We start from the raw sequence: 26,663 nt of genomic DNA, 5'->3' as shown, positions 1-26,663 counted from the left end.
AACAGCCCCTTTAGACGCATCAGGAGAAACACTGGAAATACTGTGACAGCGTTTAATAGCGACAGCCGGTGGAAGGCTCACGTGTGTCCTTTCCCCTTGCCCAGGATTGAAGATGGCTTAGCTAAAGAAGAGATCACCACCGACGACATTTCGAAGGATCGACATCATAAAAAGGAAAACAGGCAAGTTCTAAAAACATCGTCTCTCGCCAATCAAAGGCTGCAGCCTGAATGAACTAAAGTGACTTTTATATTTCCATTGGACAATACATTATCCCCTAGACAACGATAGAGCTATTTCTTATTGATTATTATTATACCCGCACTTTTAGATTTAGTATTGACGACGTATATTATCTGTATGTTTGCGTTGATATTATTTTTGTGTAGTTTTATCAGTAAATACTGTTAAAAATAGTACCATCAGACTTCAACGGACCACTCTATCTTTGCTGGTAAGTGACCCAGTTACGGGGTACGTAACACTTTCTTAAGATAATTTTTACATTCTTTATATTCCTCGAGCACCTCATTTCTCCATGCTGCCTATATTTATTGTGGATCTCTCTCTTTTTCCGAACCAAGTTTCCAATATCCCTTGAAAACCATGGCTCTCTCAAACTTTTAACCTTTCCTTTCAACCTAACAGGAACATAGAGATTCTGTACCCTCAAAATTTCACCTTTAAATGACCTCCATTTCTCTATTACATCCTTCCCATTAAACAAATTGTCCCAATCCACTCCTTCTAAATTCTTTCACATCTCCTCAAAGTTAGCATTTCTCCAATCAAAAATCTCAACCCTGGGTCCAGACCTATCCTTCTCCATAATTATATTGAAACTAATTATATTGATTAATTATATTTATAATTATATTGAAACTAATCCCTGGGTACATCTTTTCCATCTGACAAGTTAGATCTACCTCAGGTGGTCAAACATGGGAAGATGGGCAGAAAGGAGTAGCCTTTAAAATTCACTGGGCATGATTGCCTCCTATAGTCCCTTCTTAACAGATGAGAAAATTCCATGTTTAGAAGATAGATAGATAATTTATTGATCCCAAAGGAATTACAGTGTCACAGTAGCATTACAAGTGCACAGATACAGGAATATTAGAAGAGAAGTAAGAAAGAATTTAAAAAAAAAGTTGCCTCAAACAGTCTAACAGGGGAGGGGTCATCACTTCCCCAGCTCTAAGTTAACTTATTATAGAGCCTAATGGCCGAGGGTAAGAATAACCTCATATCACACTCTCTGGAGCAGTGCAGATGTCTTAGTCTGTTACTAACTGCTCCTCTGTTTAGCTAGGGTGGCATGAAGAAGTGAGAAACATTGTCCAGTATTGCCAGGATTTTCTGTAGGGTCCTTTGCTCTATCAATGCCTCCAGTGTGTCCAGTTTGACTCCTATAACAGAGCCAGCCTTTCTGATCAGTTTGTTGAGCCTGTTGGAATCACCCATGTTGATGCCATTGCTCCAGCACACTACCACATAGGAGGTTGTACTGGCAATAACAGACTGATAGAACATATGAAGGAGGGGCCTGCATACTCCAAAGAACCTCAGTCTCCTCCAGAAGTAGAGACAGCTTTGGCCCTTCTTGTGCACAGCCTCTGTGTTGGTGCTATACTCAAGCCTGTCAGCAAGCTGCACCCCTAGGTGAAGTTCAAAAGAAGTACTGGAAGAAATAAGCATATAGAATACACTCTGAGTTCGAATTACATTTATATTAAAGTGTGCATTTATTATACAATCTTGAGATTCATCTCCTAACAGGCAGCAGCAAAAAAAGAAACCCAAAAGAAACTATTTAAAAAAAAGATGGTTGAACATCCAATGTGCAGAGAGAAAAAAAACTAATCATGCAAACAATAATGGCAACCAAATAGCATTCTGAACTGAAGTCCCCAAAAAGAGTCTGAGACTCATAGTTCAGCACAGAGCTGAGTAAGTGTTACAGAGCAGCAAAATGAACTGCCCTGGCCTTTGCCTTAGGCCCCAACACCCTGGTCTTTACAATCTGGCCTGCTGATTAAATCGACAACTGTCACGTTCTCCTTCGGGTGTAACGAAACGCCGAATTTAACGTCCGGATAAACCACAGTTAATAAGAACCAGATCGCAGTAAGATTAACCATTTACTGTTCACTCTTCACATTAACATATGGTGAAAACTGTTGATAAAACAATACAAGATTGATACAGTATTTGTTCCTTCCTTAATATCACATTTCAAGTGTAAATACTTGCAAAGGTGACTATAACTACATTACACTAAGGTGCAGTATACAGGGAGAGTTTACCTGCTCCATTGACTACTTTAAATACACTTCCATGCAAACTATCCGCGACTCTTTAACTAACGAAAGCATAAACATTATCTACCGACGTTACCTCTAACAGGATCAGCATTAATATCTTAGTTCAATATATCGATTATCTATTAACTTACAGCGTTGCTCTCACTGTGATTTCTCATGCCTGCAAACTGCTTGTGCTCAGGTGAGCCTCGTGGAAAGCCCCCACCCTCGCGCTAATTTCAAACCGGTGTTTTCCCACAAGACGCGGCGAAACCGGATGTGACGTCATCGCATGCCGATATATTTTACATGCAATGAATATGCTTTAAACACTTCTAATTCTAACTAGAAAATACTATTGAATGAATTACTAAGCGAAAATATTATAAACTAAATAACTGTCGTAAAGACAGCACACTCCCCGCTTGACCTTCGTAAGGTCACAATGAGCAGAGTACAAAACTTAGTCTCTTAATCAGTCATTGGGTAGAAGTAGAATAACTTCTGTAACTGGCCCTTGGTAAATTTTCACATCGCCTTGGTCGGTAGTCTTCAATTCGATCTTCCTGACATGTCCATCCTCGCTAGGGAATGTAGCAGTGATTCTGGCAGTTGGCCAGCTGTTGCGAGCGACTTGCTTGTCCCTGAGCAGGACTAAGTCTCCAACTTGAAGATTCCTTCGGGGTTCTGTCCACTTTCGTCTCTGTTGCAACGAAGGTAGATATTTTTGTCTCCAGCGAGGCCAGAACTGATTTGCCAGAGCCTGGACTTGTCTCCATTGCTTTGTGTACAAATCCTTGTCTGAGAAGTCTCCTGGTGGAGGAGGTGCTCCTGCCTTCTGCGTAAGGAGCGTTGATGGCGAAAGTATAAAGGGGTTTTCTGGGTCAGAAGACACAGGTAGGAATGATTGTGCGTTTATAATGGCTGTGACCTCTGCCATTAGGGTGCACAGTACCTCGTGGGCCAATCGGGTGCGTTGCTGCATCTCAGGTTTCCTTTTCTGGGTTTTCCGTAAGGACGTGAACCGTTTGACTGCCTGCTCTTGGTTATCTGGTGAGCGCTGGCGTGGTTCTCTGATTGGCAATGGGGCAACCCCATTATTTGCTTCATCTCTGAAGACCTTGGTGTCTTTGATTTTTAAAGAAATGGTATCTTGAGCTGATTGTGCAAGTTTGTTGTCATCCTCGGTTTGAATGAAAACTGACTGACCTAGCGTCTCGTCGGTTACTTTACGCTTGGTAATGTCTTGTTGTGCTTCTTTAGGGTACACCTCAGTGAGGCAGATCTCGGAACAAGAACGGCTTGACTGAGTTTGACCGCAAACTTCTGTACAGTTCGAGCTGACAATTGTTGTCCTGGAGTGAACCTCTCCCTCCCCGCCGTCCTGTTGTGGGGGTGAAGGAGCGTTGTCGGTTCTTTCATTCTTGACTTCATCACGGAGCCGTGAGGGTAAATTTCCTTCCTCGTATGGATGTGATGCAACCGTGACTCTCTGAGGTTCCTCGTAGCTGGGGAAGTTATCGAATACGTATGGAGAGGGGAGACGAGCCTGCCTGTCTATTTGATATTGTACATAGTCGCTTGTGCGTTCCAGTCTGGTCCTTTCTAAAGTAGATCTTACTGCGGTCAGATCACGCGACCCTTCAGCTTCTTCTATGTACTTTGCTTCCACCCTGGCAGCTTCTCTTTCTCCTTCTAGCTGCAGCACATGCAACTCTGTCGATATTTTTGTCATTTCCAACTGGGTTTCGGCTTCTCTGGCGGCCTCTTCTCTTTGTCTGGCAGCCTCTTCTCTTTGTCTGGCAGCCTTTTCTTTCTGGATTTCGGCTTCTCTGGTGGTCAGTTTCATTTTCCAAACTGCTTCTTGTCTGGCGTAACGCAGTAGCACCTTGGCGGCTTCTGCCTTTCTGGCGGCCCTTTCGGCTTCTCTGGCAGCCAGTTTAATTTTCAAAACTGCTTCTTGTTTGGCGTAATGCAGTCGCACCTTGGCGGCTTCTGCCTTGGCTCTTGCCTGTGCGGACTTACTTGATGTCGTTCTACTGCCCTTGTCGCTGGGCGCCATCGACTTGATCCCGGATTGAGCTGACATTGCAGCACTTGAAACACCTGATAATGCCGCTTTTTCACTGTCACGTTCTCCTTCGGGTGTAACGAAACGCCGAATTTAACGTCCGGATAAACCACAGTTAATAAGAACCAGATCGCAGTAAGATTAACCATTTACTGTTCACTCTTCACATTAACATATGGTGAAAACTGTTGATAAAACAATACAAGATTGATACAGTATTTGTTCCTTCCTTAATATCACATTTCAAGTGTAAATACTTGCAAAGGTGACTATAACTACATTACACTAAGGTGCAGTATACAGGGAGAGTTTACCTGCTCCATTGACTACTTTAAATACACTTCCATGCAAACTATCCGCGACTCTTTAACTAACGAAAGCATAAACATTATCTACCGACGTTACCTCTAACAGGATCAGCATTAATATCTTAGTTCAATATATCGATTATCTATTAACTTACAGCGTTGCTCTCACTGTGATTTCTCATGCCTGCAAACTGCTTGTGCTCAGGTGAGCCTCGTGGAAAGCCCCCACCCTCGCGCTAATTTCAAACCGGTGTTTTCCCACAAGACGCGGCGAAACCGGATGTGACGTCATCGCATGCCGATATATTTTACATGCAATGAATATGCTTTAAACACTTCTAATTCTAACTAGAAAATACTATTGAATGAATTACTAAGCGAAAATATTATAAACTAAATAACTGTCGTAAAGACAGCACAACAACCATTACTGGGCTCAGTCACCCTGATGCGCTCTGGCACCTGGACCCCATCACCTCAATTTGGCCTGTACCTGATTTTTTTCAATTTGGCTGGCGCTTAAATCTTTGTCCATACATTTGATTTTGTTGTTTTGAATATCCTCACTGCCTTGATTCGGCCTGTACCCAATCTTTCCAATTTGGCCCAGCACTTAAACCAATCAATCCTTTTGTCTTTCTTACTCATGGCAACAGAACTGTGGCCTTGCCTCAGTTCTGCCACATCAGATTGCTTCCAAATCCAAAGGGAAGTTACAGAGTGAATGAAGTTTAACATGCATTGCCAAGAGTGACTTAGTAGCACAATTACAAACCTAGTTGATGAAACTTTAAGGATATAGTTGCCCAACTGAATCTACAGCAGGTAGAATGTGAACTGGAATAACAGGTAAACCTATTTAACTTCCTCCACAATCTTCATGTTACATATGTAATTATCTAATGATAGCATAAGTAGAAATGATTACCACACAAGTCCTTGTGAAGATAAAATACAATCTCCTGCATTGTGGCCACTATAAATGTGCTGAATGGAAAAAACCATAGAACAGATACAGCAGATCAAAATTGGATGAAGTACTGTGGAACATCAGCAATGGCAGAAATGTATACCACTAAAATCTATATCCTCATGATTTGGCCCTTGACAATGATCAAGTCAGAGTTCACATATCCAAAAACATAAGGTACTAGCCTGCTGAAATTGCAACATATGCCTACTACACACTAAAACTATTCAAAAAACACAACTTACTTACTTACTTAGTCTATCACCCCTACTGGGGCATAGGTTGCTGACCAAAGCTGACCAGTGTTCTCTGCCCCAGGCTGATCTTTCAGGTTTCCCCCAGGTGTAGCCCATCTTCAAAGATCCTTCCACTTCCAGGAATGAGATCATTGGAGCTTTTGTAGGCATTTTTTTTTGTAGCTCTGGGTTTTTACAGGGTGACGTTAGTCACGTGCCCAGTCATTTGAGCAACTGTGCTTGGGATCATCCATGGCAGAGTTAGACACAACTAAGCAATTTCTTAATTTATAGATTAGGTTGAAGAATTGCTACCCTACTGCATGAAAAATGTTGGATAGTTAAACAAAGAATGCTGTAGGAGTATCCCCATCTTCAACAATGGAAGGGACGCACATGTGAGTGATGAAGGAAAGAGTGAAACATTTGTAGGCATGTTCAGTTAAAAAAAAAAGCTAAATACTGTAAATGACCCAACTCAGCTTCCTTTAAAATCCCCATTTTCAACCAGTTTGGGCATTCCATGTGATATCAACAACTGGTGCTCAGAACAAGACAATACTGCACTTTTGTTGAACCAATATATTACAAAAGTTTCATCATGCCTTCTGTGCTCATCTATAAATAAAAGCCAGGATCCTTTATGTTTTCTTAACTATTTTCATTACTTGCAGTTCCAATTTCAATTATTTATGCATGTATAACCACAAATCTTGTGGTTCTTATAACATTTTTAAATTGAACTCTAAAAGGGATGTTGCCTCTTTCTATTCTTTATATCAAAACGTATCATTTCTCAGTACTAACTTTAATCTGCTGATTATCTTTCTTCTCCACTTGCCTGGCCATATTTCTTTTGCACATTTTGCCCCCAGGTTTTCTGTCATCTGCAGATTTTAAAAATGTGCCCTGTGCAACAATGTTCAAGTTATTATTATTTGATAAGAAAAGTAGTAGTCCTAGTACTGACTCATGGGGAATATTCTTAAAAACTTTAGCATGACACTTAGAAGAATTCAGTAAAATCATTAAAGGTAACATGGTTTTGTGAAGGAGCTTACTTATATCTAAAATGGGCAAGTTATTTTATGAGGAAATGTTGTACTATCAGGCTTGAAGTTCAAGAGTCAGCGAGCATTGTAATGAAGCACTTATGGTCCTAAGTGTTCTTGATGGGGTCAATGTGAAAGAAGTTCTGCTTTTGTGGGGGAAATATAAAACTAGAGAGTCGCTGTTTAAAAATAAGGAGTTATAGTCATAGAGTCATATAGCATGGTAGAAAAACCTCTGGCCTATTAGCAATTCTGCAAATGCTGAAAATCTAACACAACAAATATAAAATGCCGAAGGAACACTGAAAGTTAGGCAGCATCTGTGGAGGGAAATAAACAGTCGATATTTTGGGCAGAGGCTTTCAACTGGACTGGAAAGGAAGGAGAAAGAAGCTAGAATAACAAAGTGGAAGGAGGTGAAGAAGTACAAGCTGGCAGATGATAAGATGTATATTGAAGTTAATCCAATTTCCTAGTACCTCAATCATACTCTGTATCCATGAATAACTTGCCCTTTTGGTTTCTGATCAGTCCCACTTCTCTTACAACTTTTTCTTTTACTGATGTGTGCAAACTTTTTGGTTTCCCTTTTATGTCCACTGCCAGTCTTTACTCATGCTCTCTCTCTCTGTCTCAATTACCTTTTTTAACTTTCTATCTGAACTTTATGTAATCAGCCTGGTTCCCATTTTGCTAAGAAATTATACTTTCTTTTACTGTTCTATTACAATCTCCATCCTTTTAATCATACATAGTGCACTGTCTTTAATTTTACCACCTTCTCTCTCTTGGTTATATAATAAGACTCTGCTAAAATATCTACTTTTTTCAAGTTCAATTCCAGTTTGGCCTGCCAAATTTGATACCGATTCACCCCACCCAGAGAAAAGATCTGTGCACATCCTACTGAAACTGGTCCTTTACCAAATGACTATTTTTATTTTGGAATGATCTATACCTTCTGTAGATTATTACAAATTTTGTAAACTCAGATCCTCATTTGCCCCTTATGGTTTATTAAGATCAGGAATAAAGGCCCAGTGATTTTAAAAACAGTGGGAACAGATGCTTGAAAGTAATAGACAATGGACAGTAGGTGCATGAGTAGGCCATTCGGCCCTTCTAGCCAGCACCACCATTCACTGTGATCATGGCTGATCATACACAATCAGTACCCCGTTCCTGCCCTCTCCCCATATCCCTTGACCCTGCTATATATAAGAGCTCTGTCTAACTCTCTCTTGAATGCATCCAGAGACTTGGTCTCAACTGCCTTCTGGGGCAGAACATTCCACATACCCACCACTCTCTGGGTGAAAAAGTTATTCCGCATTTCTGTTCTAAATGGCCTACCCCTTATTCTTAAACTGTGGCCTCTAGATCTGGACTCACCCAACATCGGGAACGTGCTTCCTGCCTCCAGTGTGTCCAACCCCTTAATAATCTTATATGTTTCAATCAGGTCCCCACTCATCCTTCTAAATTCCAGTGTATACAAGCCCAGTCGCTCCAATCTTTCAACATATGATAGTCCCACCATTCCAGGAATTAACCTTGTGAACCTATGCTGCACTCCCTCAATAGCAAGAATGTTCTTCCTCAAATTTGGAGACCGGAACTGCACACAATACTCCAGGTGGGGTCTCACCAGGGCCCTGTACAGCTGCAGAAGGACCTCTTTATTCCTATACTCAATTCCTCTTGTTATAAAGACCAGCATGCCATTAGCTTTCTTCACTGCCTGCTGTACCTGCATGCTTGCTTTCATTGACTGATGTACAAGAACACCTAGATCTCGTTGTACTTCCCCTTTTCCTAACTTAACTCCATTTAGATAGTAATCTGCCTTCCTGTTCTTGCCACCAAAGTGGATAACCTCACATTTATCCACATTATACTGCATCTGCCATACATTTGCCCACTCACCCAACCTGTCCAAGTCACCCTGCATTCTCATAACATCCTCCTGACATTTCACACTGCCACCCAGCTTTGTGTCATCAGCAAATTTGCTAATGTTACTTTTAATCCCTTCATCTAAATCATTAATATTATATTGTAAACAGCTGTGGTCCCAGCACCGAACCTTGCGGTACCCCACTGGTCACAGCTTGCCATTCCGAAAGGGACCCATTAATCAGTACTCTTTGTTTCCTGTCAGCCAGCCAATTTTCAATCCATGTCAGTACTCTGCCCCCAATACCATGTGCCCTAATTTTGCCCACTAATCTCCTATGTGGGACTTTATCAAAAGCTTTCTGGAAGTCCAGGTACACTACATCCACTGGCTCTCCCTTGTCCGTTTTAATAGTTACATCCTCAAAAAACTCCAGAAGATTAGACATGCATGATTTTCCCTTCATAAATCCATGCTGACTCGGACTGATCCTTCTACTGCTATCCAAATGTGTCGTAATTTCCTCTTTTATAATTGACTCCAGCACTTACCCACCACTGACGTCAAGCTAACTGGTCTATAATTCCCTGTTTTCTCTCTCCCTCCTTTCTTGAAAAGTGGGACAACATTAGCCACCCTCCAATCAGCAGGAAGTGTTCCTGAATCTATAGAACTTTGGAAAATGATTACCAATGCGTCCACGATTTCTAGAGCCACCTGTTTAAGTACCCTGGGATGCAGACCATCAGGTCCCGGGGACTTATCAGCCTTCAGACTCAACAGTTTATCCAACACCGTTTCTTGCCTAATATAAATTTCCTTCAGTTCATCCTTTACCCTAGTTCCTTTGGCCACTATTACATCTGGGAGATTGTTTATGTCTTCCCTAGTGAAGACAGATCCAAAGTACCTGTTCAACTCATCTGCCATTTCCTTGTTCCCCATAATAAATTCACCCGTTTCTGTCTTCAGTGGCCAAATTTTGGTCTTAACTATTTTTTTGCTATTCACATACCTAAAGAAGCTTTTACTATCCTCCTTTATATTCTTGGCTAGTTTACCTTCGTACCTCATTTTTTCTTGGCGTATTGCCTTTTTTGTTATCTTCTGTTGCTCTTTAAAAGCTTCCCAGTCCTCTGGTTTCCCGCTCATCTTTGCTATGTTATACTTCTCTTTTATTTTTATACTGCCCTTTACTTCCCTCGTCAGCCACCGCCACCCCTTACTCCCCTTGGGATCTTTCTTCCTCTTTGGAATGAACCGATCCTGCACCTTTTGCATTATTCTCAAAAATACCTGCCATTTTTGTTCCACTAAAGTACGGCAAGAATAGAAGTTAAAAGCTGCAGGCTCATGGGGCCCTGCAAGAAACAGGCAGGGGCAGGTGGTTGTGGAATCAGAGACCTTGTGTATAAAAACAAGGAATCAGAAGTCCCGTGAAGTTAAAAACAATGCAAGCCTGGCATTATATCACATTTGGATACTGTACATCCAGTTACCTAGACAATCACATGGGTTGTGTCTTCAGCTGCAGCAGTTTGAACTTTTGAGTTTTGAAGTAAGAGAGGTGATTGGAGTCACTGGGGTGCATCCATGAGAAGTTTGTTGATAGCATATTTATTGAGGTGGCCACAATGACATTTGTATATGTGTAGGCAGAAAGTGAATGTGTACTTAGAGTAACCAAAGCATGGTTCCTTACTGTGCTCATGACAGTGTGGCCGGATTTTGCTCCAACACCATATACGTTTGCAGATGATATCACTGTAGTTGGCCATATCTTAAATAATAATTAATGAGTCCAAGTACAAGATGGACACAGAGAGCTTAGTAACATGGTGTCATGACAACTACTTTTTCTTCAATATCAGCAAAACAAAACATCTGATCATTGATTTGAGGAAGGGGGTCAGTGAACATGCTCCTGTCTACATAAACAGTGTTGGAGTTTAGAGCTACGAAATTCCTGAAAGTGAACATCACTAACAATCTGTTCTGATCCACAGCCAAGAAAGCTTACCAATACCTCTACTCCTCGGGACGCTGTTCCCTTTAACCCTTACCAATTCTTCTCAACGTATCATAGGAAACATTCTGTCTAGATACACTGCAGCTTGGTATGTCAATTTTTCTACAGGTGACTGCAAGAAACTGCAGACAGTTGTAGACACAGCTCAGCATGTCATGGAAACCAGCCTCCCTTCCATGTACCTATCACTGCCTCAATAAAGCAGACAGCATAATCAGAGATCCCACCCTATGCCAGAATTCTCTCTTTCCTCCTCTTCCATTGGGTAGAAGATACACAGGCCTGAAAGCATTTAACATCTGAACTGTAGGGGGACTAATATCCCAGCAGGAAGATTGGCTAGTGCTGCACAGAGGGGTTTAAACTAGAGTTGCAGGGTGTTGGGAACCAGAGTACCAGAACAGACAGTGGAGAGGTTGTGGAGATGTGCTGCTAAGACCTCAGACAAAGTAAGGGATCAAAAGGTTGAGCATGGTGGAATTAATGTCCTGAGCTGAGTATATTTCAATGTAAGAAGTATTGTAGGAAAGGCAGATGAGCTCAGAACATGGATCAACACATATGTTTATGATATTGTAGCCATAAGTTAGATTTAGTTGCAGGAGAGGCATGACTGGCAGCTTAATATTCCAGGGTTCCGCTGTTTTAGGCACAACAAAGCGGGTAGGATTAAAAGGGGAGGGGTGGCGTTACTAGTCAGGGAAATATAACGGCATTGCTCAGTGAGGACAGAATGGACAGCTTGCCTAGTGAGACTTTCTGTGTGGAACTGAGGATTAAGAATGTATAACCACGTTAATGGGGCCATATTATAGACCACTCCACAGTCCGTGGGATTTAGAGCAACAAATTTGTAGAGAGGTCACAGACTTGCAAGAAACATAAATTGTTATAGTGATTTTAACTTTCCACATATTAACTGGGACTCCCATACTATAAAAGTTTGTCTAATATGTTCATGAAAATTGCCTTAATACATAGAGGTTCCAATGAAAGTGTACGATACTTGATCTGTTATTAAGGAACGAGACAGGGCAGGTGACAGAAGTTTGTGTATAGGATCACTTTGCATCTAGTGATCATAATGCCATTATTTTCAAACTAAATATGGAAAAAGATAGGTCTGGTCCATGGGTTGAAATTCTCAATTGGAGCATGGCCAATTTTGATGGTATGTTTCTATGTATCAGAAATTATCTGGCAAGTGTGGATTGGGATTGGTTGTTTTCTGGAAAAGGTGTACTTGGTAAGTGGGAGGTCTTCAAAAATGAAATTTTGAGAGTACAAAGCTTGTATGCACCTCAGAATAAAAGATAAAGATAACAGCTTTAGGGAACCTTGGTTTTCAAGAGATATTGAAGTCCTGGTTAGGAAAAAAAAGGAGGTGCATAGCAGGCACAGGTAGGTAGGAACAAAAGAGATGCTTGTAGAATATAACAACTGTAAGAGAACACAAGAAAGAAATCAAGAGGGCTAAAAGAAGGCATGAGATTGCTCAAGCAAACAAGGTGAGGGAAAATCCTATGGGATTCTAAAGGTAAGTTAAGAGTGAAAGGATTTCAAGAGACATTGTTCTGAGGCAGAACAGAATGGAAATCTATGCATGGAGCCAAAAGAGATGGAGGAGACCTTAAATGGATTTTTTGCATCTGTATTAACTCAGGAGATGGACACAGTGACTATAAAAATAAGGCAAAACAGCAGTGAGGTATGCAGGTTACAGAAGAGGAGGTGTTTGATATCTTGAGGCAAGTTAGGGTAGATAAGTCCTCAGGGCCTGACAAGGTGTCCCCTGGGATCCTGTGGCAGGGAAATGCAGAAATTTCAGGGCTCTATCAGAGTTATTTAAATCATCCTTAGTGACAGATGAGGGACTGGAGGATAGCTAATGTTGTTTAAGGAAGGCTCTAAAAAATAACAGGAAATTAATTATAGGCTGTTGATCATGACATCAGTCGTGGGAAGTTATTGGAAGGTTTTCTAAGGGACCAGATATATGAATATTTGGATAGATATGGAGATGATTAGGGATAGTCAGCATGGTTTTATGTGTGATAGCTTGTTCTTATCGAGTTTTTTGAATAAGTTACCAGGAAAGTTGATGGAAGTCAAGACCATGGATGTTGCCTACATGGACATGTGGGAGGTTGGTCAAGAAGCTTGGCATTCAAGATGAGGTAGTAAATTGGGTTAGACATAGGCTTTGTGGGAAAAGCCAGAGAGTGGTAGTAGATGATTGCCTCTTTGACTGGAGGCCAGTGACAAGTGGAGTACCGCAGGGATCAGTGCTATGTCCATTGTTGTTTGTCATCTATGTCAATGATCTGGATCATAATGTGATTAACTAGATCAGCAAATTTGTGGATGACACCAAGCTTGAGGGTCTAGTAGACAGAAAGGAGGAGTATCAAAACTTGCAGCAGGGTCTGGACCAGCTGGAAAAGTGGGCTGAAAAATGGCAGATGAAATTGAATGCAGACAAGTGGGAAATGTTGCACTTTGGTAGGATCAAACCGGGTAGATCATGCAGTGAATGATAGGGCACTGAGGAGTGAGAAAAATTGTTGTCATAGTGGTGTAAGATAAATAGAATGATATGACTTGGATTGAAACTGGGAACTTCAATGGTCTATCTAGATGGGCCTAAAGGCCTGCTTCTGTGCTGTATTTTTCTATGACCCTATGACTTGGCTGAGGGATAGCTTCTACTCTGCTGTTATAGGACTATTATATGGTATGATAAGGTGGAATTGTGACTTCACAATCTACCTTGGTATGATCTTGCACCTTATTGTTTACCTGCACTGCACTTTCTCTGTAGCTGTAACCCTTTATTCTACATTGTTAATTCACCTTGTTTTACCTCAAAGTGCTGTGTAATGATTTGATCCAATAAATAAACTAATTCTATTTCCTCAGGGAATTATAGCCAAGGCCAGGAGCATGCTACCGTGAATGGCTTTGCTGCATACAAGGGGAGGAAAAAAAGTAAGATCACTAGTTCAATAGTTAGTGGGGCCGACAATCATTTCATTGATGTTGTACAGTTCTTGTGTCAGGATTATAGATATCACTGAACAGCAGTGGAATTACCTTAAGTATAAGGATGAATAAGTAAGCGGGTGTGATTTGTATCAGTACCAAGGACTTGGTAAAAAGATGGATGAATCCCTGCAGGCAAAATTTAGAGACCTTGGAAATATGTTAAAAAGCAGGACCTCAAAATTAGTGATCTCCAAATTGCTGCCAGTATAATGTATTATTTGATAAAAATAAAAGGAAACCGGAGCAATTGAATATTGGCTTAGGAGATAGTATAGGAAGTAGTGCATTATATTCCAGAATAATTAAGGTAGTTTCTGGTAAGATGGAATTTCTACAAGCCAAAGGGATTGTACCACAATGAGGATCAATATCCTCATGGGGCAGATGGGAACATTCACTTCTGATTTTAGGGAGGAGTCTGCAAGAGACAGTTTGAATGGGAACCTAAGGGTAGAATAGGAAGGAAGGGAAGTTAAACTGGCAATAGAAGATACCGATTAAGTTAAAGGAATATTTAGGAATACAAAGTGAAAGGCAAAAACACAAGTATAGGGCAGTGGGTACAATTAATGAGTGTATCCAGCTGTGACCTGTTCTTGGGCTCATACAAGCACAGTAGAATTTTGTGATAATTTTCTAAACTGGAGATTTAAAAAAGAATTGTATCCAATAATGTGTATACTAAAACTTAATGAAACACTGTAATCTACAAGTTAAACATTTTTGCAGCTATTTTATTCTTCAAATCTCTGAAAGTTGATGGATGAGGGAGTCAGTGGGAGTACTTTCACAGGGTTGTGATAATATAAGCCATAATGGTCCAAGCATATAGTAAAGAATTCAACTCCCAAATTCAGTTGTGAGTGACAGTCCTTGATATCAAAGAAGCATTTGCCTGAGCATTGCATCAAAGAGCCTTAGTTAAATGTCTGAGGCAATCAAGGGGAAAGACTCTAATAATGACTCTTGTAACTTGCAAAAGAAAATGGTTGTGATTCTTGGAGATCAAACAACTCAAGGTGTCACTATTGGATTTTCTCAGGGCAGCATCCTACTAGGCCCGACTATTTTTGGTTGCTTAATCAGTAATCTTTCTTCCACTCTAAAGTTAAAAGTGGGGATGTGGGCTGATGGTTAAAGTTTCTCCAAAGCCTTGCAAAATTTTGACAAGACTTCTTTACTGTTTACTTCAATCTTCATGTAATTAAGTCCAACCTATTTACCTACCTAATTGCTTGCTGTTCATTTATGTTTCTTTCCAGAAGTAAATACTGGATCTTGCATCAATTCTACATAATCTTTTGTTTTAATCATGAAAGTCTTAAATTTAAAAGAAACGGAAAATACTGTAAAGCACCAGCAATTCAGGCAGCTGCTGTGGAAAGAAAATAGTACTATTCATTATACAAATGCTGCCTGAGGTGCTGAGAGTTTCCAGCATGTATCTTTTTTAAAGATTGTGAATCAGAATCAGGTTTAGTATCACTGGCATGTGTCATGAAATTTGTTAACTTAGCAGCAGCAGTTCAGATATATTATTTCTGTACAAGTATAGAAGAAAAAATAAAATAATAAATCAATTACAGTATACTTGTACAGAAATAATATATATATTAAAAAAGCGAGTTAGTGTGTTTGCAGGTTCAATGACCATTTAGGAATTTGATGGCAGAGGAGAAAAAGCTGTTCCTAAATCGCTGGGTGTGTGCCTTCAGGTCTCTGTACCGCTTGCCTGATGATAACAGTGAGGAAAGGGCATGTCCTGGGTGCTGGAGGTCTTTAATAATGGACGCTACTTTGCTGAGACACCACTTCTTGAAGATGTCCTTGGTACTTTGTAAGCCAGAACCCAAGATGGAGCTGACTAAATTTATACACCTCCGCAGCTTCTTTAGGTCCTGTGCAGCAGCACCCCTGCCCCTTCCCCACCTCCCATACCAGACAGTGATGAAGCCTGTCAGAATGTTTTCCACGGTACATCTATAGAAATTATTGAGTGTATTGGAATGTTTTAGACTCTGGATGTAGTTTTAATTGTAATAGTAAATAGGATACTGCATTTAGTATCCAAAATATTTGTTAGATTATGAGGAGAGTGCCGGAGTGAACGTGACTAGCCAGGATAGACCGGACGGGCCAAAAAGCCTGCTTCCGTCCTGTAATTAACATATGGATATGACTGAGAAAGTAAATGCAATTTCTTGTGCCCACCAGAGAAAGGAATATGTTTGCCCAATAAATTGAGGTGAAGCGAGTTCGGAGTAACAGATATTGCGAACCCATATCCTCTGGGCAGAATTCCGTGGTGTTTACTGTAATTTTAACAGCAGCCAATCGTAGCAGGTTGACAATGTTACATAGCCGCAGTCAAATTGCTAGAGGTGGCCCTCGCTCTGGCCTGATTTGTTGTCACTCTTAAAGCAATCTGACTACACGTTATTGCGTTGCAGCTTTGCAATAATTTAGTTTCAACTTCCGTACGTTAAAAATAAAATCAAAGTGTGTTTTGGAATCGAAGGCGGTTCAGGATAATGGGTGGTTACACACCGGCGGGGTCCTGGTGCTGCAACAGTCCGACTTCTTTGGGTGCTGCAACAGTCCGACTACTTTATGGGTCTGGCCAGTATTGATCTAAACATAAACTGAGCTCGGTTCACAGTCAGGCTGAACCCGAACCGGTGCCAGGCAAAACCCCGACGAAGCCTTGGTCAGGCGAGACCAAGCTTTATCCAAACCAAACAAGCGGGAGCTAGGCCTGCATCTCAGTGTGACTCTCGGGACGGGACCAGTGCAAGAGCCTCTCTGACTCTCGGACGCAGGCAAGATGAGCAAGGAAGGTACTTTAGCTATTGCCTTCGGTCCAAGACTTCAGCCCGTAACTTACGCTGAACAGTCCAAGGCTGGCTCAACGTGTTTGGTGATCGGTCAGATTTAATTTGAGACGATAGCTTTTTGGTTGGGTTGGTGGTTCTTGTGAGCGAACATCCTCAAATTAGATTGACGTTCGTTCATGGAACAAATATTAGAAACGAATTGGAAAATCTTTGCCGTTCTTCAGTATGCACTGTACTTCATTCGCTCAGAGAATACATTTTTAGGTATTTGAATAATACACTGCAATTCAAGTATTTTGCCATGTTCCAGATGATGTTAAACTCAAGAAGCACAGAAACAGGACTTTTGGCCCTTCTTGGCTGTGCCGAACCATTTTTCTGCCTAATCCCACTGACTTTCATCTGGACCATATGCCTCCATACACCTCTCATCCATGTACTTGTTCAGGTTTTTCTTAAAAGTGAGCCCGCATTTACCACTTCATCTGGCAGCTCATTCCACACTCCCACCACTCTCTGTGTGAAGAAGATAATCTGAGATTTTGATGCCCAGGAACTAGAAACTGCTCATTCTTTCTGCCAACTCACTCCTCGATGAGGACTGCCCCTTCCCAAATTCCTTGGTTTTGCTGATGATTGAGATTGTTGTTGCAACGCCACTCAACCAGCAGTTTTACCTTGCATGCCTCTTTATCATCTGAGATTTTACCAACAATAGTGGTGTCATCCAGAAAGCTGTAATAGTGTTTGAGCTATGCTTAGTCACACAGTCATGAATGTAGAGAGGGTGAGCAATAGGCTAGACATGCATCCTTGAAGTGCACCAGTGTTTGTTAGGAAAGAAATGTTATCACCAATTGGTACTCTGGTATCCCTTCGAGGAAGTCAGAGGCACGTGTTTAGAAGCTTACTGATTTATAAAATAGGATCATGCTATGTAATGAGATTGTGTCCATTGTTGGCCTGTTGTGGTATTTGGTGAATTGCACGGTTCCAGGCTGGAGGTATTTCGAGCCATTGCAAGCCTCTCAAAGTACTTCATTATGGTAGACTGCGGCTAGTTGATAGTATTGAATCAGCTAACCTGATTGTGGCCCAACTTTCCACATTTATGTCAATGTTTTAAATGAGGAAACAATCTAATATTTCAAGCTTGCTGAGGGTACAAAATAGCTGTGATTAGGATATGGAGAGGATGCAAAGAGGGTTTGAAACAATATAAAAAGTTGAGTGAGTGGGTCAGTCCACTACAGTATGTAAATGTGAAATTATCCAATTCATTTGGAAAAACAAGGCATAGTGATAGACTGTGAAATGTTAATGTATGTAGGAGTATTGATGTCTTTCTGCACTGCTCACTGAAAGCAAACGTGCAGAAGAAGCAATTGGTCAAGAAGGCAAATGATATGTTGGTCTTCATTGCAAGATCTTTTTGAGTATGAGAGTGCTTGTGGTGAACCACACCTGGAGAATTACATGCAGTTCTCTTGTCCTCACCTAAGAAAATAGTTGCTGTGTAGGGTGTGTAACAAAAGTTGAAAAAAAAAGACTCCTGCAATGGTGCGGCTGTCATACAATAGAAATTAGATCAACTTGGCTTGTATTTACAAAGTTTAGAATAATGCGATGAGATCTTATTGAGGCATCAGATAATTTTGGCTGGGCTCAACACATTGGATGACAAGGAGGTTGGTTCCCTTGGTTTTGGAGGTGGGGTGGTATTCAGAACTTGTTAACAAGTTCTTATAATGTAATCCAGTATGGCAGACCAATTGGTAGTGTTTTGGGAGATAAATATTGGGCAGTCCTAAGATATGGACTGAGACATTCTGGAGTCTGATTTAGAGAAATGTTCACACTGTGGGAAATATGCAGAATTCTCTGCCAAAGAAAGTTGTGGATGCCAAATTGTGGAGAATATTTTTTTTTAATGCTAGATCTGTCTCAGGACCATATTCCCATAAAACTTGATGCCTTTAGAGTTAAGAGCAGGGGCTCCCAAACTTTGTTATGCCATGGACCAATACCATTAAGCACTGTGGACCCCAGGTTGGGAATCGATGGTTGAAAGGATAGGCCATGATTGTATTGAATCATGGAGCAGGCTTGAAGGTTCATATCATCTATTACTGTTTTGTGTTTCCAACAGAGTTTAAAACTTGTTAACAGCAAGTTCTTATGAATTGTTTATCAATTGTTTATGGTACTATTTTGGGAGATGAATATTGGGCAGGTTAATCAGAATATGGATATCATCTTTGATGTTTTTGGAGTAATGTTCTGACACCTCTTTGGCTAGCTGGGAGACTAGATTATGCTTTTGATGATATCAGCTCTGTGATATTGTGTGTTTTTAGTACTGTACTGATGGTATCAGCTAGATTTTTTTGTGCCCTTTTCTTCTACCTGTGCTTGTGCTATCTAGATTTGCTACAGCATTGATCTGGCTGACTTTACAGAATATTAATCCCATGTACCACAAGCACAGTCCATTTGTTACTGCTTTGTGTCCTGCTCTGAATCATCATTTACTATTAAGTCATAACTGATAGTATTTAAATAAACTGAATATTAACACTGGCGGTTTATTTCCATCCATCATCAGCTGGCAACTTTCACTTGTATATTATATTTATTAAAGCACCGTTTCCCAGTGTACTTTACTGCGGTATATCAAACAAAATTTGATGCTAAACCATTGAAGTGGATAAACATGAGCTTGATCAAAGATGTAGATTTTGAGCATATCATAAACTACCTTAGGAGTAGTAACATAGGAGATTCTGCAGCTACTATAAATCTACAGCAACATAGACAAAGTGCTGGAGGAACTCAGCAAGTCAGTCATTGTCTATGGAGGGGAATAAACAGTTGCTATTTCGGGCAGAGACTTTTAATCAGAACTTTGCTCCATATAGCCAACAAAAAAAGCAAGCATGGTTATGGCCCATGCAAGTGCTCGTTGCTACAACTTTAATTTGTTGAAAGTGTGAGGAATCAGAAGAGAACTTCAGTCTCCAGGGTCTTGATGAAAGGTCTCAGCCTGAAATTTCAATGTTTATTCATTTCTATAGATGCTGCCTGACCTGCTGAGTTCATCTGAGAATTTGTGTTTGTTGCTCTGGATTTTCAGTATCTGCAGAATCTCTTGGAATTGCAGTTTGTTGCCCCAGAATGCCTATTCCTGCATAGGAAATGGTGGTGTTTAATGACTGGACGTCAATAGTAAACATGAAGTGATAGGGGCCCAAGGAATTGAAAGTGGTTAAAATGGTGGCGAGTGTGCAATATATTCCAGATGGATTTTGGACAAGGTAGAATGTGATGGTCAAGTTATGAGGACATGAGTTTAGTTAGATAAGAGCAGTAAGAAACAATGGGACTACCAAGGTAATACTGTTTGTGAATCTATAGTAGGAGATAGAAATAGGGAGTATGGATTTGTGAATTATCAGGTTGGAGGTTGTAGAGGGGATTTGCTGAAGTGGTCAGATGTGTGATGGTACAGGAGATAGCAGCCTGAAGTCCTTTGGTGGGGTTTTGGTCCAGTAATAGGTATGAAGAGATATCGGAGAGCTGCAATCTTCAGAGATCAGTTGACCAGAAAAGAATAGCATTGCCTTTGTCTGTGGGTTTGATGATGAGGTTGGGTTGATAAGGAGGGAACAGAGTTCTGCGTGTTTAGAGATGTTGTGGTTGGAGTGGGTGAGGAAGGAGTAAAAGCAATTAGAAATGAGAAATCCTATAGTAGATTGCTTGCTGTACAATAAATACTGCTTACCATCCAAGAAACATTCACCCAAAGAACCTAGAAAATTCAGACAACTTTATAAATTTTGGGAGCCACTTCTGAGCGAAAGCAAACATTACCATTGACTTTTAGTGCACAAACAGAGTTTTTGTCTTTCTGAGGAAATGAGTGTTCGTAGCTGAACCTCAATGTTTTGTAGCTGAAACTGACACAAAGCTCATAGATACAAAGATAGTGATCTTTACCTTGCCATCCTGAGCTTCAGAGAAATGGACTGCCCGACAATAGCCTTCTCAAAGTACTACAATATGGCTTCTAATGTTCCCCCTGCATGATGTTCCAAATTCAGTGGCAGGATAAGCAAGTGAACAAAAGCATGCTTTCCCAGCTAATGTCCTCAGTGCTGAAGCCCTAGTTCTGCTCAGTGGGTCAGCCAAGTAGTTAGAATGTTGACCATACTTTTTAAAGCTTTGTTCTGCCAAGTAGTCAATAGAAAAAAAAGGAATAATTCTTTCAAATTGTTTTTGAATAGGTGTTACATCTCATTGACCTATGGTACCCTTAGCCCATAAACCCTGTATCTTAAGAAGCATTTGAAATTTCATGGAGAACCTGTACTCCATAAATTGAGAACACACAGAATCCCAGTGTAAATAAAATGGAAAGCCTGCAGCACCTCTCAAATTACATGCCTGACCTGTACAAGTTCCTAATTATTAAACTGTGTTCTAAAACCTTTCTTCATATTAGGTAGTAAATAGCTTTTAACCAGTGACCTTCTGAAGTCATTTTTACCATTCAAGGATGCATGTAGCTCTTCATGTTACATTAGTCAGGAACATATGACAGAAATTTGAACAGTCTTAAATCCACATTTGTTTAAAATTTTCTTTTTTTAATTTTATTAAACTTTTTTATTGAGTTTTCAAATAATTACAGAAATAAAAGAAAATATATGAGAAAAAAATATATACATACCCCTCCCCCCAACCCCTCCCCACTAACATCCCTATATAAAAAAGAAAGAAGAAAAAAAGAAAGAAAGAAGAAAAAAAGAAAGAAAGAAAGAGTGCCTGGATATCGGAAGATCCCCACATGCTCCACGGAGTTCGTAATAACTTTAGTATATATATTTATTTCTTTCCCCAAATAACCAATTATTTCATCTTCGGAGCACCTATATATTTAATCCTGTCTTTTGTAAATAAAGGCGCCAAATTTTCAAAAATGTTTCATATTTATCTCTTAAATTGTAAGTAATTTTTTCAAGTGGAATAGAGCCATAAATTTCCTTCTTCCAGCGATCTATACTTAAGTATGAATCCGATTTCCAAGTAACTGCAATAGCCTTTTTGGCTACTGCCAATGCAATTTTTATAAATTCTTTCTGATATTTATTCAATTTGGGTTTCGATTTTATCCCTTCAATATCACCTAATAAAAATAATATTGGATTATGTGGAAGTTGTGTTCCAATAAAACTCTTAAATTTGTCCAAAAAGGTTGAATTTTAGAACACGACCAAGTAGAATGTAAAAAAGTACCGATGTCTTGTTTACATCGGAAACACTGATCGGATAAATTTGGGTTTAATTTATTTATTTTTTGTGGTGTAATTTATAATTGATGTAAAAAATTATATTGCACTAATCTTAACCGGACATTTATTGTATTTTTCATACTATCAAGACATAGTCTTGACCAATTTGTTTCTTCAATTTTAATATTCAAGTCACTTTCCCATTTTCGTCTTGACTTATGGACTCCTTGTTTAATTGCCTGTTTTTGATTCAAGTTATACATAAAAGAAATAAATTTTTTAATCTTTCCTTTTTGAATTAAAGTTTCTATTTCATTAGATTTCGGCAATTACATTGTTTGACCTAATTTTTCTCTTAATAAGCTCTTAGTTGTTTGATACTTTATATTTATTCTTTAATTGATCAAATGACATTAATATACCTCTTTCAAAACAATCTCCTATATATCTAATCCCTTTTTGAAACTAATTATATAAAAGTTGATTATCCATTGTAAAAGGAATAAGTCTATTTTGAATTAAAGATCTCTTTGCTAATAAAGATTTCTTTGTCTCATCATCAACATTTATCTTATTCCATAAGTCAATCAAATGTTTTAATATAGGAGATTCTTTCTTTTCCCGTATCCATTTAGATTCCCATTTATATATAAAATCTTCTGGTGTATTTTCACCTATTTTATCTAGTTCTATTCTAATCCATGCCGGTTTATCTTTCTCAAAAAGAGATGCAATAAATCTAAGCTGATTGGCTTTATAATAATTCTTAAAGTTTGGAAGTTGTAACCCTCCTAGATCAAATTTCCATGTCACTTTTTCCAATGATATTCTTGACATCTTACCTTTCCAAAGAAACTTCCTCACATATTTGCTTAACTCTTGAAAAAAACTTCTGAGGTAGTTGTATTGGTAGTGATTGAAATTAGTATTGTAGTCTAGGGAATATATTCATTTTTATGGTATTTACTCTGCCTACTAATGTTATTGGTAATACCATCCATTTATCAAGATCTTCTTGAATTTTTTTCAATAATGGAAAGTAATTTATATAAGTTCTTTATATCATTATCAACTCTTATGCCTAAATATTTTATACCATTTGCCGGCCATCTAAATTGAGTTATTAATCGACATTGACTATAATCTCCTTTAGTAAGAGGTAAAATTTCACTTTTATCCCAATTTATTTTATAACCTGATATTTTCCCATATTCTTCTAATCTATAGGATAATTTACACAACGAGTGCAATGGGTTTGTTAAATAAAGCAGAACATCATCAGCAAATAAGTTAATCTTGTATTTTTCCTGATTAACTCTGAAACCCTTAATATCTGGGTCCATTCTAATTAATTCAGCTAATGGTTCTATCCCCAACACGAATAAAGCAGGTGATAATGGACAACCTTGCCTAGTTGACCTTGTTAACTGAAATGGTGTTGAAATTTGACCATTTGTCACTACTTCAGCTTTGGGATTAGTATTTAAGGTTTTAATCCATTTTATAAAAGATCCATATTTTTCTACTACCTTAAATAAAAAATCCCATTCCAATCTGTCAAATGCTTTTTCTGCATCCAAAGCAACTGCCACACTCATTTCCTCCCTCTTTTGCGCCAAATGAATTATACTAAATAACCGAGTTACATTATCTGCCGATTGTCTATTTTTAATAAATCCTGTTTGATCCATATGTACTAATTTTGGTAAGTAGTTAGATAAGATTTTTGCTATTATATAATCAGTGTTTAATAAAGAAATAGGTCTATATGATGCTGACTTTAAAAGATCTGTATCTTTTTTTGGCAATACCATTAAAATAACTGTCGAAAAAGATTCTGGAAGTTTATGCGTTCTTTCCGCTTGATGTATTAACTCCATAAAAGGAGGAATTAATAAATCTTTAAACTTTTTATAAAATTCAGGTGGAAAACCATCTTCTCCTGGAGATTTATTACTTTGAAGTGATCCTAGGGCTTCTTCGACCTCTTACAATGTAAAAGGCATATCTAATCCCTTCTGTTCTTCCGTATTTAATTTTGAAAGAGTTATTTGTGATAAATATCTTTCTATCTTGACATTATCATTTTGTGATTCTGATTTATACAAATCAGAATAAAAATTCTTAACAGTTTCATTAATTTCTAAAGGTTTATAAGTAATTTTATTTACTCTTGTTCGAATTACATTTATTGTTTTAGAAGTCTGGTCTGTTTTTAACTGCCATGCAAGGACCTTATGTGATCTTTCACCTAGTTCATAATATCTCTGTTTAGTTCTCATAATTGCTTTTTCTGTTTGATATGTCTGGAGTGTATTATATTGTAACTTATTAATAAGTTGTCTTCGTTTTTCTTCTGTCATATTTCTTTGAGATTCTTTTTCTAATTTTGTAATCTCTATTTCTATCATATATTCCTTCTTAATTTTAGAAGTATAACTTATTATCTGACCTCTCAAGTATGCCTTCATGGCTTCCCACAATATAAATTTATCATCAACTGAATGTGAATTTGTATCTAAAAAGAACTGAATCTGCTTTTTCATAAAATCACAAAAATCTTGACGTTTTAGTAACATTGAATTAAATCTCCATCTATAAATTGATTCCTCCTTATCTGTCATTATCATTGTCATTATCAAAGGAGAATGATCTGACAATATTCTCGCTTTATGTTCCACATTTTTCACTCCATCTTGAATATTCGTTGATAATAGGAAAAAATCTATCCTTGAATATGTTTTATGTCTATTTGAATAAAATGAGTAATCTCTTTTGGATTAGTTCTTCTCCATATATCAATCAAGTTTAAATCTTTCATCAATGATAGAGTTAATTTTACTACTTTTGATTTTGTGACCACCTTTGTTGATCTATCTAAAACTGGATCTAGACAAAAGTTAAAATCTCCACCTATTAATATTTTGTCATGTGCGTTAGCCAAATTCAAAAAGACCTCTTGTATAAATTTTACATCATTTTCATTTGGTGCATAAATATTCATAAGAGTCCATAGTTCCGAAAAAATTTGACCATGTATAGTTACATATCTCCCCGCCGAATCAATTAATACGTTTTGTATTTTAATTGGTAAATTTTTATTAACCAAAATTGCAACTCCTCTCGCCTTTGAATTAAATGAAGCTGCAATAACATTTCCAACCCAGTCTCTTTTTAATTTCTGATGTTCTTTGTCTGTTAAATGTGTTTCTTGTAAAAAAAAGCTATATCTGTTTTCATTTTTTTAATGTATGTTAGAATTCTTTTTCTTTTTACTGGTCCATAAGCCCATTAACATTAAAACTTAAAAATAATGACTAATTTAGGGAATTTTTAAATTGTTACTCCAAGCTATAATAATACCTAATCTTTCAACTTTCGTGGTATCTTGGGAAATCGTTTTAAAATTCTCCATGTTGCTATGTGTGTCCCCACCGATCATCCAGGCAGAAAGATAGAAGAAAAATAGATTATAAAGAAAAAAACAAAATACCCCCCCTACTAATGTTGTGGAAAAAAAAGGAACACAACATTACCCCCCTCTGTTGTACGGGTCATGGCGATCGCCATGATTACACACGTGAATCCCGCAGTAACCAATCCAAAGCTCCCCAGCCCCCCCCCCGCAACATAGAAAAGTATATATATATATATATATATATAAAAGAAGAAAAAAATACTATTCTCAATTAGTATTTCTGAAGTTTTGCTTTTCTCCCCTGTATCATCCTTAAATGTCCATCAGTTCCGTTCACTGTCTTTATCTTCATCTTTAATCCATTACGCTTGGCAGTCTCTATGTGTAATTAGTGAATAAATGGAAGTTTTTGTGCGAACTCCTCCACTTCTCGATAATCGATAAAATATCTTCTTTTTCCCTCCTCCAAAAAAATTATCAGTGTTGGTGGGTGACGCATTATAAACTTATAACCCTTTTCCCATAAGATTTTTTTCGCTGGGTTAAATTCCTTCTTTCTCTTCAAAAGGTTATAACTTACATCAGGATAAAAAAGAACTGCCTTTCCTGCTATCATCAATGGCCCGTTTCTCTTTTTGGCACGTTGGGCAGCCGCCTTCAGGATCTTTTCTTTATCTTGGTATCTTAAGCATCTTATCAAAATTGATCGTGGATTTTGATCAGCTTGAGATCTTGGCCTGAAAGCTCTATGAGCCCTTTTGATCTCAATTAGAGTATCTTCTTCCATTTCCAATTTTTCAAGGATCCATTTTTGAAAAAAAATTATTGGATCTTCTCCTTCTACATCTTCTTTAAGTCCAACAATTTTAATATTGTTTTGTCTACTAAAATTTTCAAGCTTATCAATTTTTTCCATAAATTGTTTTCTTTCTGACGTCCAGGCAGTAGTATCATTTTCCATTTTATTCATTCTTTCAGCTATGTCTTCCATTGTAGTTTCCAAATCTATAATTCTGTTTTCCATTTTTTCCTGTCTTTTTGTCATTTTTTCCAAACATCATCTCCATATTTGTCATTTTTCTTTTGATTACTTTTAATGCATTTAATTTTTCTAATTTACGTGTTATTTGCATCAAAGTCTTTTCCATATTTCCAGAAAGACTTTTGCCTCTATCTTCATCTGATTTTTCCAGAGAATCTGACTCTCTC

General features: G+C 38.5%; 2 protein-coding genes across 14 annotated transcripts in view; one reads left to right on the top strand and one right to left on the bottom strand.

Moving 5' to 3' along the window:
• Nucleotides 1-26,663, top strand: part of tsnax (translin-associated factor X) — a 124,361-nt gene that overhangs the window by 22,225 nt on the left and 75,473 nt on the right. For 4 of the 12 annotated variants that reach the window (XM_059982143.1, XM_059982153.1, XM_059982142.1 and 1 more), the window contains exon 1: nucleotides 16,434-16,748. Coding sequence is in view for 1 of the 12 variants with exons in the window: in XM_059982141.1 (XP_059838124.1) it covers nucleotides 16,736-16,748 (13 nt within the window). In the remaining 11 variants the exon portion in view is untranslated. Of the gene's footprint in view, nucleotides 1-104; nucleotides 183-5,393; nucleotides 5,532-13,785; nucleotides 13,855-16,433; nucleotides 16,749-23,960; nucleotides 24,032-26,663 lie in introns of those variants that run through there. The other 8 variants (XM_059982144.1, XM_059982148.1, XM_059982149.1 and 5 more) reach the window with 6 other exon arrangements.
• LOC132400781 (uncharacterized) lies at nucleotides 1,047-5,048 on the bottom strand. Of its 2 annotated transcripts, XR_009514364.1 has the most exons (3): nucleotides 4,838-5,048; nucleotides 2,456-4,559; nucleotides 1,047-2,177 (listed from the first exon to the last, which is right to left on the bottom strand). XR_009514364.1 is itself a non-coding variant. In XM_059982134.1 (2 exons), exon 2 carries the CDS (start codon nucleotides 4,390-4,392, stop codon nucleotides 2,779-2,781), a length of 1,614 nt encoding a protein of 537 aa, XP_059838117.1. In that variant the 5' UTR covers nucleotides 4,393-4,559; nucleotides 4,838-5,048; the 3' UTR covers nucleotides 1,047-2,778. The 2 variants fall into 2 exon arrangements, 1 of the variants encoding a protein (XP_059838117.1); XM_059982134.1 differs by having other exon boundaries at nucleotides 1,047-4,559.

Source organism: Hypanus sabinus, chromosome 10 (assembly GCF_030144855.1).
Source record: "Hypanus sabinus isolate sHypSab1 chromosome 10, sHypSab1.hap1, whole genome shotgun sequence".
In the NCBI taxonomy this organism is placed as follows: domain Eukaryota; kingdom Metazoa; phylum Chordata; class Chondrichthyes; order Myliobatiformes; family Dasyatidae; genus Hypanus; species Hypanus sabinus.
This window is presented reverse-complemented; position numbering and strand designations above follow the sequence as displayed.